This window comes from Rhinopithecus roxellana, chromosome 8 (assembly GCF_007565055.1).
Source record: "Rhinopithecus roxellana isolate Shanxi Qingling chromosome 8, ASM756505v1, whole genome shotgun sequence".
Taxonomy (NCBI): domain Eukaryota; kingdom Metazoa; phylum Chordata; class Mammalia; order Primates; family Cercopithecidae; genus Rhinopithecus; species Rhinopithecus roxellana.
Genome location: NC_044556.1, coordinates 13,044,113 through 13,059,740, shown reverse-complemented (window position 1 = coordinate 13,059,740; position 15,628 = coordinate 13,044,113). Strand labels below are relative to the sequence as shown.

At 56.9% G+C, this 15,628-nt stretch overlaps 1 protein-coding gene across 4 annotated transcripts in view; it reads right to left on the bottom strand.

The window, feature by feature from the left end:
• NFIC (nuclear factor I C) overlaps positions 1-15,628 on the bottom strand; it is a 112,398-nt gene that overhangs the window by 13,750 nt on the left and 83,020 nt on the right. For 2 of the 4 annotated variants that reach the window (XM_030935794.1, XM_010367296.2), the window contains exons 7-9: positions 5,675-5,800; positions 2,767-2,951; positions 1,513-1,666 (exon numbers count right to left, since the gene is read on the bottom strand). In XM_030935794.1, coding sequence (XP_030791654.1) covers positions 1,513-1,666; positions 2,767-2,951; positions 5,675-5,800 — 465 coding nt within the window. The remainder of the gene's footprint in view (positions 1-1,512; positions 1,667-2,766; positions 2,952-5,674; positions 5,801-15,628) is intronic. The other 2 variants (XM_010367297.2, XM_010367298.2) reach the window with 1 other exon arrangement.

Below are 15,628 nucleotides of genomic sequence, written 5' to 3'. Positions count from 1 at the left end.
AGTGGATCCTATGCAGGATCGTGCATTTATTAAGTGTCTATTGTATACCAGGCTCTGGGCATAATCCCACCAAGCCCTGAGTGGGTCCTACACGGTATCCTGCATCTATTAAGTGTCTACTGTATACCAGGCTCTGGGCACAATCTCACCGAACCCTGAGTGGATCCTATGCAGGATCCTGCATTTATTAAGTGTCTATTGTATACCAGGCTCTGGGCATGATCCCACGGAGCCCTGAGTGGATCCTATGCAGTCAACGCTCCCATTTCACAGATGAGCAGACAGGGACAGCTGGCAAGAATGACCACAGCTGCCTGACACTACGCAGCGTCAGGCACCACGAGGAACGTGGAACGTCCTCCCTGTCTCCCTGACCCACGTCACCGGCTTGTTCCCCACTGCCCTGTGAATTGGGCACCAAGGCGAACCCATTTTGCAGCTGAGAAAACTGAGGCTCAGAGAGGGGAAGACACCTGCCTGAGGTCACACAGGGAGAGAGCCGCAGAGGCGGGATTCCAGCCCAGGGTGGATTTGGGGCTGATCTCCTCCAGCCAGTGCTCAGAAGAAGCCGGTTTTTATGGGCAGGCAGCCCGGGTTCTGGCAGGCAGTGGGGCCGGGGGGAGGAACGCCGGGGCAGGGGGAAGAGGAGCTGAGGGCGCATAGAAGGAACCACAGCCACCAACTGCTTGGATGGGGTGGGGTGGGGGGTCTCATTTGGAGAGTGAGGGACAGAGATGCTCAAAAAGGGGGGTGAGGGGCAGATGGAGTCCGAGGGGAGAGGTCTCTGGGTTCCAAGCCTGCATAGGGGTCACAGGACAGTCTGGGGATAGAGCCACTGCGGACGAACGGGGTGGACCTCAGGACGAGGATGCCAGGACCGAGGGGCCATCCAGCGGCCACCCAGAACCACATCCAGAGAGCGGAAAAGTCTAGAAGGTGCAGTGGCCAGCAACCCAGGGACTTCTGGGTCAGGTGGACAGGCAAAGAGGGTCCCATCTAAAGGTGTGGTCCAGTCCAGATCACCCAAAGGAACTGCGCCTGGTGTAGCTCCTTTCTCCCCAAGAAGCCGGAACTCTGGAAATGTTTATGTAAAACGTCCTGATTTTAAAATGGTAACAACCGTTCTCCTTTTCCACAAAAGACCAGTCTGGGGGTGGAGTCTGGCCCTCGGGCCACCACTGTGAGATCCATGTCCACTGTCAGCTGCTTGACACACCAGGGAGTGTTTTTGATGGCCCATGGCGGGCACCGGGGTCCCCCAGGCGACTCGGCGAAGGGGACAGACCCTGGACTCTCACCCTGGCCCGTGGCTTGGTCCGGTCAGCCCCTAAGGCTGCCTCAGCCCTACACGGACCCAACCATGCGGCCCCTGGGCTGTTTTCCAGAGACCCACCAAACTCGCCAGGCCCCGCAGGGTCGGGCCTGACCTCTGACCTGGCAGTGGGGCTGGGGAGGGGACAGGTCCCCCTGCAGACATCCGCCCCACCAGGGCACCACTTCCCGCGTGCTTACAAGGCGAGGTCGGCGACGTGGCTCCTCCCTCGGAGGTGGTGGCGGGTTTGGTGGCAGGGGGGAGCGCCAGCCGTGGCAGCCCCGGGGGCGGAGGTGCCAGCATCTGAGCAGAAAGGCAGTGGCTGGGCATTTTGAGCTGACCACTTCCATTTAACTGGGGGAACAGAGAGACACGTGGTTAAGGGGTGGGCTCCCCCTCTACCTCGGGCTGCTGGCGCCGGCCGCCCCCGGCTCTGTGCACGGCCCTGGGCGGGATGGCAGGTTGGGGGAGCCAGAGCGTGGGTGTGACCATGGCGGGTTTGGTGGGTCTGAGGACGGCCGGAGGAGGAGGGGCCTGGGGATGCCCGCTTACTGGTGTCATTCAAAGCCCGGCACTGCTGGGGCCACGCTCACTGCGTCTCCTTTGTAAATCCCCTGCACGCCAACTCGCCTGAGTTCCTTCCAAACAGTGCCACCACCTCCTAACAACAGGGTGTCTGCGTTTCTCCTAATTCATCACGAGCATGCCATCATCCACCATCACCCACGGCCCGGCCCGTGGTTCCAAAGTCCGAAAAGCTCTGAACACCCAAAGCTTCCTATGGAGTCTGGCAAATGCTGTCTCGCTTGAACTGAGTTTGGTGGGTTTTTTGCAATCAATTTCTTCCTACCCCCCGCCCCAAATCTTTTTTCCTTTTTGAGACAGGGTCTCGCTCTGTCACCCAGGCTGGGGTGCAGTGGCACAATCAGAGCTCACTGCAGCCTCGACTTCCCAGGTTCAAGCGATCCTCCCACCTCAGCCTCCTGAGTAGCTGGGACTACAGGCACCCACCACCATGCCTGGCTAATTTTGAAGTATTTTTTTTTTTTGTAGAAACAGGGTCACGCTATGCTGCCCAGACTGGTCTTGAACTCTGGGCTTATGCAATCCTCCCACCTTGGCCTCCTAAAGCGCTGGGATCACAGGCCTAAGCCGCCATGCCCAGTCCCTCCCTGCCTTGTGTTAACACGAGTAGCACTCACGCAGTTGCTGGGACCTATGGGTGCTACCCAGACCCCACAGGGTGCGACGTGACGTGTCTGAAACCCTGGCATCCAAAAGCATCTCAATTCTGACCCAATCCAGCTGCTTCCCAGCACGACAGAGGAGGGGACTTCAGAGCCGAGTCCCCAAGACCCTTCAAAGCAGAAGTTGTGCCTTCGTGTGAGCACGTGGCCCCCGGGAGGTCACCTGGAGCTGCCAGGAGAGGCCCGAATGCGCCCCGCCCGACTCACCGGTCCAGGTTGCTGGCTGGCTGGGTCGCAGGCCAGCGAGACAAGATCTTTGAGCGGGTCCTGGGGGTTGAGATGAGGTGGGTAGCGGATGGCCGTGTGGGGGAAGTAGGTGGAGGCCGTCTGGGGAAGGATGGACGTCGTAGGGAAATGCAGAGCGGAGGACGGGTGGGGGCTCCGGGCGATCCCTGCGGAGACAGTGGGAAGCAGGGGTTACTTGGGGGCTCCAGCCAGTCTGCTCTGTGACCGTGTGACTGTGTGTCTGTGGCTGTGATTCCTGCTGCATCTCAGTGCGTTTAATAACAATCAGAAAACCCCCCAGCCGCACTGACCACATTTACACCCAAATTCCCTGACTCCCATGGCAACCCCAATGGGGCTGTGATATTATCCTGTGTTTTAATTTAATCTTTTAGTTTTGTAGATGTTGGGGTCTTGCTATGTTGCCCAGGCTCAAGCAATCCTCCCTCCTCGGCCTCCCAAAGTGCGGGGATTACAGGTGTAAGCCACCAAGCCCGGGTTATTTTTTTCTTTTTTTTTTGAGACAGTCTTGCTCTGTCACCCAGGCTGGAGTGCAGTGGTATGACCTCAGCTCCCTGCAACCTCCACCTCCTGGGTTTAAGCAATTATGCCTCAGTCTCCCCAGTAGCTGGGATTACAGGTGCACACCACCACGCCCGGCTAACTTTTGTACTTTTAGTAGAGATGGCGTTTCACTGTGTTGGCCAGGCTGGTCTCGAACTCCCGACCTCTGGTGATCTGCCCACTTCGGCCTCCCAAAGTGCTGGGATTACAGGTGTGAGCCACCGCGCCCGGCCCCATCTTTTTTTTTTTTTAAACAGAGGATGACAGGGTGGCCTTCAGGGTATGTGTCACCTGCCTGAGGCCACACGGTATCAGGTGGCAGTTCAGGAATTTGAACCCAGACCATCTGGCCCCATGGTCTATACTATAAACCTGAGGTTGGTAGGCTCTTTCTGCAAATGCCTGAATAGTGATTTTTTTTCCTTTTTTTAAAGAGATAGAATCTCGCTTTGTCACCCAGGCTGGAGTGCAGACGCATGATCATGGCTCACTGCAGCCTCGGCCTCCTGACCTCAGGTGATCCTCCTGCCTCAGCCTCCCGAGTAGCAGGGACATGTGCCACCACGCCTGGCTAATTTTTTGTATTTTCAGTAGAGATGAGGTTTCATCATGTTGCTCAAGCTGGTCTCACAACTCCTGGACTCAAGCAATCCACCCGCCTCAGCCTCCCAAAGTGCTGGGATTACAGGCGTGAGCCACCGTGCCCGGCCTCATTCCAGCCCATAAACCCCGTCTCCATCAGCCATCACTCCTCACCCCCTCCCCCAGCCCCAGCACCCACACATCCCCTTCCTGCCTCTGTGGCTGGGTCTGTCCTGGACATTTCATAGAAATGGGATCACATGCTGTGTGGCTTTTTGTGTCTGGCTTCTCTCACTGAGCGTGACGTCCTCAAGGTGGCCTGTGTCAGAGCCTCGTGCCTTTTCATGGCTGAGTCATATTCTATTGTGATGCCTGCCTTTTCCTCTTTCTAAACACTTCAGTGATTTTTAGTATTTTCACTATTTATAGCAGTCACTCCCCCGTCTCCCTAGCCTCTGCCCAGATAGTAAATATTTTTGGCTTTTGGCCACGTGGTCTCTGCTGTAATTACTCAGCTCTGCCAAGGCAGGGTGGAGGCTGCCACGGGACATATACAAAGATGTGGTCGTGGCTGTGTGCCCTAAAACTTTATTCATAAGAACAGGCAGCCGGGGGGCTGGTGTTTGCTGACCCCTGGGCCAAATGACCACTTTGATTTGGGCCTGCCTCTCTGTGTGCATGACTGCGTCAAGAACTAAATATTTTACGACTAGAACGTGGGATAGTAAGCAGCATCTGACGCTTCCTACAATTGACCCTGCTTAATCCCAATGGCAACCATGGGAGGTGATTTTTTGTTTGTTTTGTTTTGTTTTTTTGAGATGAGAGTCTTGCTCTGTTGCCCAGGCTGGAGTTCAGTGGCATGATCTTGGCTCACTGCAGCCTCTGTCTCTCAGGTTCAAGAAATTCTTGTGCCTCAGCCTCCTGAATAGCTGGGATCACAGGCGTGCACCACCACACCAAGCTAATTTTTGTATTTTAGTAGAGACAGGGTTTCACTGTGTTAGGCAGGATGGTCTCGATCTCCTGACCACTTGATCCACCGGCCTAGGTCTCCCAAAGTGCTGGGATTACAGGCGTGAGCCACCGCGCCTGGCCTTTTTTTTTTTTCTTTTGAGACAGGGTCTTGCTCTGTTGCCCAGGCTGGAGAGCAATGGGGTGAACTCGGCTCGCTGCAACCTCTGCCTCCTGGGTTCAGATGATTCTCCTGCCTCAGCCTCCCAAGTAGCTGGGACTACAGGTGCGTGCCACTGTGCCTGGCTAATTTTTGTATTTTTGGTAGAGACGGGGTTTCACCACGTTGGACAGGCTGGTCTCGAACCCCTGACGTCGTGGTCCACCTGCCTCGGCCTCCCAAAGTGCTGGGATGACAGGTGTGAGCCACTGCGCTGGGCCTCATTGGCAGCTTCTGATCCTGCCTGTCCATCAGTGTCTGGGGTTGGAATGCGGGGATTAGATTGAGACAGGGGGTGAGGGGAATGAGGTGAAGGGTAAGCCCTGGTTTGCAGCCTCTTCTTATACAAAGGGGGAAACTGAGGCCCAAAGAGACTGAGTCCAATCTCTCAGCTGGGCTGGGACAAGGCCCCGGGTGCTGTCCACTATGGCACCTCTGTGGTTTTTTTGCCCACCTAGAAGGCTACAGCAATATGACTCATGGTCAGACATCCAGTGGGACTTCTCTGGCTGTGAGAGGCCTGAGCGCAGGGCCCGCTGCCCCTCCCCGCCAGGGGCCCGTGGCGCTCACCACTGTGCACGGCGATGACAGGCCGGTGGTGCTGGGTGAAGCTGGAGAGGCGGGGAGAGTCCTGGGGGGACGGGCTGTTGAATGGTGACTTATCCATCTCTGTCTTCTTCACCGGGGACGAGATGCCTGTGGAGGGGATGGGACGAGAGAGTCACAGGCAGGTCACACCCCAGGAGCCCTGGACCTTCCCCAAAGCCAGCCTCCGAAGGGATAGGAAGCCTCATCACCCTGCCTTCTCTTCCCCCAGAATCCTGAAGGGGAGAGGCTGTGAGCCCATTACACGGAGGAGTAAATGGAGGCTCAGAGCAGAGAAGGGGCTGGCCAAGGCAGCACGGCTGGGGGATGGAGAGCTGGGTACCAGCATGTGCCCCTGGGCCTCGCTCCCGGCTGTTGCCTACTCTCCTTCCAGAGAAATGGGAAGGCTCAGGACTGCCCCATCACCTAGAAGTCACCCGAGCCCTAGAGAAGGCGCAGGGAGGGCAGAGACAGTCAGATCCGAAGCCCAGTTAGACCCTGACTGGCTGAGTGCGCACAGACAAGCCCCAGCTCAGCTCTGCCTTCCCTCGTCCACGCGGGACGAAGGAATGGAGCCTTCCCGGAGCTGAAGTGAGGTGCATCCACCCTCTGCAGTGCCTTGCTGGCATCACTCTGCAGACAGGGGCCTTACTACCTCCCGGGCTGCCTGGGACAGAAGCCGCGACAGCCCCCAGCTCAGCAGCTCAGCCCCTCATACCTTCCTCAGTGAATCAACAAATGAAGAAACAGATGGAGGCCAGGCATGGGGGCTCACGCTTGTAATCCCAGTGCTTTGGGAGGCTGAGGTGGGTGGATCACTTGAGGCCAGGAGTTCAAGATCAGCCTGGCCAACATGGTGAAACCCCGTCTCCACTAAAAATACAAAAATTAGGTGGGTGTGGTGGCGGGCGCCTGTAATCCCAGCTACTTGGGAGGCTGAGGCAGGAGAATTGCTTGAACCTGGGAGGCGGAGGTTGCAGTGAGTCGAGATCACGCCACTACACTCCAGCCAGGGCTACAGAGCGAGACTCCGTCTCAAACACAGAAAAACAGATGGATAGCCGGGCGCGGTGGCTCACGTCTATAATCCCAGCACTTTGGGAGGCTGAGGTGGGCGGATCACGAGGTCAGGAGTTTGAAACCACCCTGGCCAACATGGTGAAACCCCGTCTCCACTAAAAATACAAAAATTAGCCGGGTGTGATGGTGGGCACCTGTAATCCCAGCTACGCGGGAGGCTGAGGCAGGAGAATCGCTTGAACCCAGGAGGCAGAGGCTGCAATGGGCCGAGATTGCGCCATTGCACTCCAGCCCAGGCAACAAGAACGAAACTGCGAAACTCTGTCTCAAAAACAAACAAGCAAACAAACAAACAAACCAAAAACTGATGGATGGACTCAGGTAGGCTCACCCACTAAACGTTGGCTTCCCTCCCGCTCCAGGCACCCCCCTGGAAAGCCCCTGGGTGTGGGGGAAGCAGGTGGTCCATGGTTCAAACCCCAGCTGGCCATGTGGCTGTGCGACCTGGAGTGAGCCGCCACATCCACCCCTTTTCATAAAATGGGGGATTCTGTAAAGCTCTGGAATTTCCATCAGGAGCAGTGTGGGAGTGGCAGCTGTGAGGACTGCACCAGGGGTGCCTGTGTGGGTGAAGCCCACGGCCGTCCCGGATCCCTGGGCATCAGGGCATTCTCTGAGGATGCCTTCAGCCCGGCTTTCCGAGGGAACGTCAGCCACCCAGCTCGAAAAATGTTAGTTACTGCAGGAGCCACTGCTGCTGCTATTTGGGGTGAGTGGGGAGATGTCAGGGTGCCCCTTGACACTTGCACCCTGTCTTTAAAATGAAGTGGGAACACAGAGCCCCAAAGAGGGCCATTTTGGGTATTTCCAGGAGGCTGGGGTGGAGTCCCGGCTCTGGAGTGGAAATGCCTGGCCTTCCGGGGCAGTGTCTTTTTTTTTTTTTTTTTTTTTGAGTTAGAGTCTTGCTCTGTCACCCTGTCTGGAGTGCAATGGCGTGATCTCAGATCACTGCAAGCTCCGCCTCCCAGGTTCAAGCAATTCTCCTGCCTCAGCCTCCTGAGTAGCTGGGATTACAGGCGCCCGCCACCACGGCCGGGTCATTTTCGTATTTTTAGTAGAGACGGGGTTTCACCATGTTGGCTAGGCTGGTCTCCAACTCCTGGCTTCAGGTGATCCGCCCACCTTGGCCTCCCAAAGTGCTGGGATTACAGGCATGAGCCACTGCGTCCGGCCAATTTATTTGTCACTCAGGCTGGAGTGCAGGGGCACGATCACGGCTCACCGCAGCCTCAACCTCCTGGGCTTAAGTGATCCTCCCACCTCAGCCTCCCAGGTAGGTGGGACCACAGCCATGCACCATCATGTCCAGGAAATATTTTATTTAGAGACGAGGGCTTGCTATGTTGCCCAGGCTGGTCTCAAACTCCTGGCCTCAAGCGATCCCCTTGCCTTGGTCTCTCAAAGTGCTGGGGTTACAGGCGTGAGCTGGGATTACAAAGTGCTGGGGTTACAGGCGTGAGCTGGGATTACAAAGTGCTGGGGTTACAGGCGTGAGCTGGGATTACAAAGTGCTGGGGTTACAGGCTTGAGCTGGGATTACAAAGTGCTGGGGTTACAGGCGTGAGCTGGGATTACAAAGTGCTGGGGTTACAGGCGTGAGCTGGGATTACAAAGTGCTGGGGTTACAGGCGTGAGCTGGGATTACAAAGTGCTGGGGTTACAGGCGTGAGCCACCGTGCCCGGCCCCAGGGGAGCTTTTTCAAGTGAGGGCTAAGGATCACATATGCCTGAAAAATGCAGTGTCCTGGGCCCTACCCTATCCCTGGAAATGGAATCTCAGGGAGGCATGCCCTGGAGAGCCACATTTTTAGAAAGGATTTTTACATTTCTTTGAAGGTAAAACATATCTACTGAGACCATCCAAACAGGATGATGAGTTTAGCTTCCCTTCGACCTGGCCCTTGGAGTTCCTTACCTCCAGGGGGTCTCAGGTGGGCACTGCGGCCGGATCGCTTTCTGGGGTGGGGCTCTCCTAGGCACTGCAGGGTGCTGAGCAGTGTCCCTGGCCACCACCCACTTCATGCCAGGAGCACCCCCTAGTTGTAACAACCACAGATGTCCCCAGACATCACCAAAAGTACCCTGGGGAAGAATCACCTGTGGGTGAGACCCTCTGGGTTAGTGGATCCCATGGACCCTCCATGAGACTGTGTCCCATGATCCTCTGCCCTGCTGAGGTCCCAGGAGGCTGCACACATTGAAATCCACACGGAGTGAGGAGGGAGAGAGGAGGTGCATCCCAGGAGCTGGGGTCCCCCTGGTTTCTACCGTCTGCCCTGTCAGGAGCTTCTCCTGGTGTCTGGTGTGAGCAGTGACATAACTCAATATTTTCCAAATAATTCGCACAGGATTTCTCAGTCTCGACACTGCTGATGCGGGCCAGATCGGTCTCTGTGGAGGGCTGTCCTGGGCACTGCAGGGTGCTGAGCAGCATCCTTGGCCTTCACCCACTCCAGGCCAGGAGCACCCCTCGGTGGTGACAACCATGGATGTCCCCAAATGTGACGTGGTGTCTCTGGGTGATGCCCTGATTAGAAATGGTGAGGGTGTCACCGTGTTTTGGGTCTCCTGCTGATGGTTCCATAGGTACCTCCAGGCATCTGTGTGGCACAGCCCCTCCCCAGCCCTGTCCCCACCTCCTCTGTCCTCCCAGCATCGCTGTATCCTTTCCCGAATGGGGTTACCACTCAGGGAACTTCTGTCCTCTCTGATGGCTGCAGCCCGGAGGGAGCCCAGATCCAGGACCCAGCCAGGGGGGGACACGCAGCTCTTCATCTGCTTTTGTGGTTATGGAACCAGCTGTCCCATGGTCCTGCACACATCATGCTGTGAGGAGTGAAGGTGTCGCCGGCACATATCCCAGAAGCAGGTCAGCAGTTCGCGGGGACCCGGGAACACCTGGCTCTGGAGGAGACTGGCACCCAGGACACCCACACGGGGGGCAGGAAGGATGACGCCTCCACTCATGCCCAGTCTGTGAACACTCATGGGGGAACACTCCGGAGGCCCTGGGCATGGAGGCTGAGCCATCCAGAGAGGCCCCACTGCCCACTGGGAGGCCATGAAGTCTGTGACGAAGCTGGGCCCCAGCAGCCAGGCCCAGGCTTTTCCAGGGCAGGAGGATGTGGCAGGAATGAGAGTGGCCTGGAGGCAGGGAGGCCGGGCTGGTCCTGTCGGCACGTACGTGTGCATGTCTGTGTACGTGTGTGTACGCATGTAAGCGTTTGTGCACGTGTGCATGCCTGCACATGCATGTTCATGTCTATGCGTGCATGCCTGTGTGTGCACATATGTTTGCATGCGTGCATGTCTGCGCATGTCTATGCATGTGAATGCGCACACGCGTGTGCATGTGTGCTGCACACACATGTATACCTGCACCTGCATGTTCACGTCTATGTATGTGTGCATGCATGCACACACATGTACACGTGTGCAAGCATGCACACATACATGTGTGTGCATGCCTTGCACAGGTGTGTGCATATATGGATGAGCATGCACGTGTGTGCAAGCGTGTGTGTATGAGTGTGTGTAGGGGCTGGCAGCTCCCTGCAGGCGCAGGGCCACGGCGGGAATGAGGTTAGGGTTGTCAGACGCTCACTTAGGAGGATTTCCTAGAACAGCTTGTCCTGGATGGAAATAGTCTGGCTCAGACTCCACCCCCCGCCGCCACATCCCTGCAGACACCGCTAGAGCTTCCTGAGATGGGGCCAGCGGGAGCCAGGGCAGGGCAGGAAGGAGGGGGGAGCCCAGCCCAGGCACTGCGAGAAAGAATAACCCAGCATGCTCCCGGCAGGCTCTGCAGACACTGACTCTGCACCCTGCTTCCAACCATCCTCCGTCTGTTCAGCAGGCATGCCTGGGATCCCAGTGGGACCTCCCTGTTCAGCCAGCGGGCCTGTGCGTCTCCCACCCATCTCAGTGGCCATTTTTCCTCTCAGGGAACACATCCGTATGCCCCTCCCCACATCCTGCATGCCCCGTCTGAGCATATTGACTGTAGGGAGCATGCAGGCCCGCAGGCTCCCCCATCAGAGTTTCTTCATGTCTGTTTAACACACATGCCCATCTGACCTCCTCTCTGTATTTAACGAAAGGCCTTCATCACCCCTGTCGGGGCAGCCATCTGTTTGCTCAACAAACAAGCCCATCTCCCACTGAAATGCCTGCTCCCCAAGGGAGCCAAGGTACACTCTTGCTGGGTCTCTAGGGTCTGGGGTCAGGAGGGGGCCCTACACAGGGCGCGTGGAGTGGACAGAGGCACCGACGCAGGTCATGAATCTGCTGAGGACAGCGGTGACCACTGGGCATTGACAGTGCACCAAGGCCTCCTCTAGGCTCTGTGGACATTTGGGACCGGATCGTTCTCTGGGGTGGGGCCACCCTGGGCACTGCAGGGTGCTGAGTGGTGTCCCTGGCCTCCCAGGTGTCCCTGGACCCATACTCCATGCTAGGACCACCCTGCAGTCGTGACAACCACAAATGTCCTCAGATGTCACCCAGTGTCCCCTGGGGGCAGGATCACCCCTAGGTAAACCCCCCGGCTTAGAGGATTCCATGGATCCCCAAGAGACTCTGCGTCCCATGATCCTCAGCCCTGTTGAGGTCACAGGAGGCTGCACATATTGAAATCCACACCCTGAGTGGGAGGGAGAGAGGAGGTGAGTCCCAGGAGCTGGGGGTCCCCTGGTTTACACCGTCTGCCCCACTGAGAGTTTATTCTGGTGTGAGCGGGGGGCAGATTTTTTTTTTTTTTTTTTAAGACAGGGTCTCGCTCTGTTGCCCAGGCTGGAGTGCAGTGGGGCAACCATAGCTCACTGCAGCTTTGATCTCCTGGGCTCAAGAGATCCTCCCAACCTCAGCCTCTCCAGTAGCTGGGACCACAGGCACACACCACCACGTGCAGCTCATTTGGTATTTTTTTTGTAGAGACAGGGTTTCCCTGTGTTCTCAAACTCTTGGGCTCAAGTGATCCTCCAGCCTTGGCTTCCCAAAGTGCTAGGATTACAGGCATGAGCCACCGCACCCAGCCTCAGTTTTTTTTCCACATTAATTAACACAGGTTTCTCAGCCTCAGCACTGTAGACATTGGGGCTGGCTCGTTCTCTGGGGAGGGGCTGTCCTGGGCACTGCAGGGTGCTGAGCAGTGTCCCTGGCCTCCACCCACTCCACGTCAAGAGCACCCCCTGTTGTGACAACCACAGATGTCCCTAGACACCGGCCAGTGTCCCTGGGGGTGAGGCAGCACTGCCCTGGGTGAGGACCTTTTGTGAAGGCACTAGCCTCCTCTCATAATGTGGTCCTCACAGCTGCCCTGCGCAGAGCTTACAGGAGCTGCACCCATTTCACAGATGTGGAGGCTGAGGCCTGATGGGAGAAGTCACTCACCTAAAGCAATAGAACCAAGCGCGGGTGGAGGTGGAGTTGGAACCCAACTCTGTCCCTCCCCAGGCCACGCTTCAAAAGGGATGGGCAGGCCGGGCTCGGTGGCTCACGCCTGTCATCCCAGCACTGTGGGAGGCCGAGGCGGGAGGATCACTTGAGGTCAGAAGTTCGAGACCAGCCTGACCAACATGGTGAAACTCCATCTCCACTGAAAATACACAAATTAGCTGGGCGTGGTGGTGGGTGCCTGTAGTCCCAGTCCCAGCTATTTGCAAGGCTGAGGCAGCAGAATCACTTGAATCTGGAAGGCAGAGGTTGCAGTGAGCCGAGATCATGCCACTGCACTCCGGCCTGGGCAACACAGCGAGATTCTGACTCAAAAAAAAAAAAAAAAAAGGGATGGGGGAAGCCCGGGGTGACAGAGGAGAGGCATGGATGGGGGCTGCCTGCCCTGCCCTGTGTAGTAACTGCCTGTGGATGGGGCCTGTGTCGCCTTCAAGTGGGGGCTACACCAGCAGCAAAAACAAAGCACCGGGGGGCTGCTCGAAGATGCCTTCCCTCCACCCCACACAGCCGGGTAAGCAGGGAGGCCTCAGGGGGAGGCGGCCAGGAGAAAGGGCACTCCTGGCCCAGGCCCCAAGCGGGCAAAGCCTAGAGGCTGGTATGTGGGGCCTGGAGGCGTGCTGTGGGGGTCTTGCCTGGCATGGAGCTGGCAGGATCCACCCCAGGCCTCTGTGAGCCTCAGGGTGGGGGCCTGGCTGAGCACTGCCCGGAGAAAAGGCCCCAACGCTGCCAGAGGAAGGGAGAACTGCTCTAATCAGCTTAACCCCCTTAATGAGCGGCTAATTGGGGACTGTCTAGACAGGAAGCTGGAAAGGCCGGGGAGGAGGAGGAGGAGGGGGAGGAAGCACAGGAGGAGGAGGAACATCCCAGGGTAGTGGCCAGGGGCCAAGGGTACCTTCGGGAGAGACCCTGCCTGCCTGGGTTCCTGTTTTGTGTCCTCCCTCTGCAGAAGCACCCAGCTTGGGACAACCTCGCAGGCTGCAACAATAAGCCTGAACCTTCCACGCCCCTGGCCCCTCTGGTCCTTCCCTTGGGCCCCCTGGCCCTTGCCTCAGTCCAGCAACGAGGTTACAGCTGGGAACCTCAGGAACTCCACTCCAGCCCAGGGGCCAGGCCTGTTCTGAGGCATCCTCCTTGGGACTTCAGAGGCTGCGGAATGTTTATCGACGCGGGCCACAGCGATGGGGAGAGGCCCAGGAAGCACTGGGCATAAGCTCAGGACTCTCTGCCCCTTTCTTGCTGTGGGACCTTTGGGCCTCAGTTTCCCCACTTGTCAACTGATGGCCGGGGCAGCCCTGATCTCAGTGTTGCCGGGGAGGGGAAATAACCCATCTTAGGACATCGCAGATGTCCCATAAAACAAAGAGAGCGAGGTGCCCTTAGTGGGGGCGCTGGGAACGGCCACGTGGTTCTGTGTCCCTGTGCACCTGCTTGCTGCTGGGGTGACCTGGAGCGGGTGACGTCACCTCTCTGAGCCTCGGGGTTTCCCTCTGCAAAATGAGGAGCCTGCCAGTCACCTCCGCAGGGCTGTCTGGGACTAAAATGTTGGGAAGGGACATAGAGCCAGCTGGGTGTGGTGGCTCACACCTGCCATCCCAACACTTTGGGAAGCAGAGGCAGGAGGATCGCTTGAGCCCAGGAGTTTAAGACTAGTCTGGGCAACACAGGGAACCCTGCCTCTACAAAAAAAATGCAAAAAATAGCCAGGTGTGTTGGTGAGTGCCTGTAGTCCCAGCTACTTGGGAGGCTTGGAAGGAGGATGGCTTGAGCCCAGAGGGCGGTGATTGCACCACTGCACTCCATCCTGAGCGACACAGCAAGTCGCTATTTGGGGAAAAAAAAAAAAAAAAAGGCCGGGTGCAGTGGCTCACGCCTGTAATCCCAGCACTTTGGGAGACGAGACCGAGGCGGGTGGATCACCTGAGGTCAGGAGTTCCAGACCAGCCTGGCCGACATGGTGAAAACCCGCCTCTGCTAAAAATACAAAAATTAGGCCAGGCGCGGTGGCTCAAGCCTGTAATCCCAGCACTTTGGGAGGCCGAGACGGGCGGATCACGAAGTCAGGAGATCGAGACCATCCTGGCTAACACAGTGAAACCCCGTCTCTACTAAAAAATACAAAAAAACTAGCCGGGCGAGGTGGCGGGCGCCTGTAGTCCCAGCTACTCGGGAGGCTGAGGCAGGAGAATGGCGTGAACCCGGGAGGCAGAGCTTGCAGTGAGCTGAGATCTGGCCACTGCACTCCAGCCTGGGCGACAGAGCGAGACTCCGTCTCAGAAAAAAAAAAAAAAAAAAAAGTACAAAAATTAGCCAGTTGTGGTGGCGGGCGCCTGTAATCCCAGCTACTGGGGAGGCTGAGGCAGGAGAATCGCTTGAACCTGGGAGGCAGAGGTTGCAGTGAGTCAAGATTGTGCCACTGCACTCCAGCCTGGGCGACAGGGAGAGACCCTGTCTCAAAAAAAAAAAGAAAAGAAAAGAAAAAATAAAAAGTGGCCCAGACCAGGGGTCACGCACCTTCTCCCTGCTCCGTTTAGGCCCTTTGCATATGCCACAGGCCATCTATAGGAGAGATTCTGCCCTCAAAAGACGTTTGGCCAGGTCTGGGGACATTTACGGTTGTCACCACTGGGGGGTGTTCCTGACACGGAGTGGGTGGAGGCCATGAACCCTGCACAGCACCCAACAAGTGCCCAAGACGGCCCCACCCCAGAGGATGATCTGGCCCCAAACATCCACAGTGCAACTCTGGAAACCACGATCCTCCCTTCTGGGAATGCCCTCCCATCATTTTCCCTGCGGATAAATCCACTTAAATCATCCCGGGTGTAGCTCAGCCACGAATTAATAATAAACCCAGCTCTCACACCCCAAGTGCGTGCTTTACGTCCAGCCCTGGGCCACGGGTGTTAAAATTCTTCCAGTGTTTGGCCGGGCGCAGTGATTCATGCCTGTAATCCCAGCACTTTGGGAGGCTGAGGCGGACGGATCACAAGGTCAGGAGATCGACACCATCCTGGCTAACATGGTGAAACCCCGTCTCTACTAAAAATACAAAAAATTAGCCGGGCGTGGTGGTGGGCACCTGTAGTCCCAGCTACTTGGGAGGCTGAGGCAGGAGAATGGCGTAAACCCAAGAGGCAGAGGTTGTGGTGAGCCAAGATCGCACCACTGCACTCCAGCCTGGGCGACAGAGTGAGATTCTGTCTCAAAAAAAAAAAAAAAAAAAAAAAAAAAATTCTTCCAGTGTTTTCTCTTCACTGGGATATCGAGCCAGAGTTTTCTGAGATGGAGTTTCGCTCTTGTGGCCCAGGCTGGAGTGCAGTGGCGCGATCTCGACTCACTGCACCCTCTGCCTCCCAGGTTCAAGCAATTCTCCTGCCTCAGCCTCCCGAGTAGCTGGGATTATAG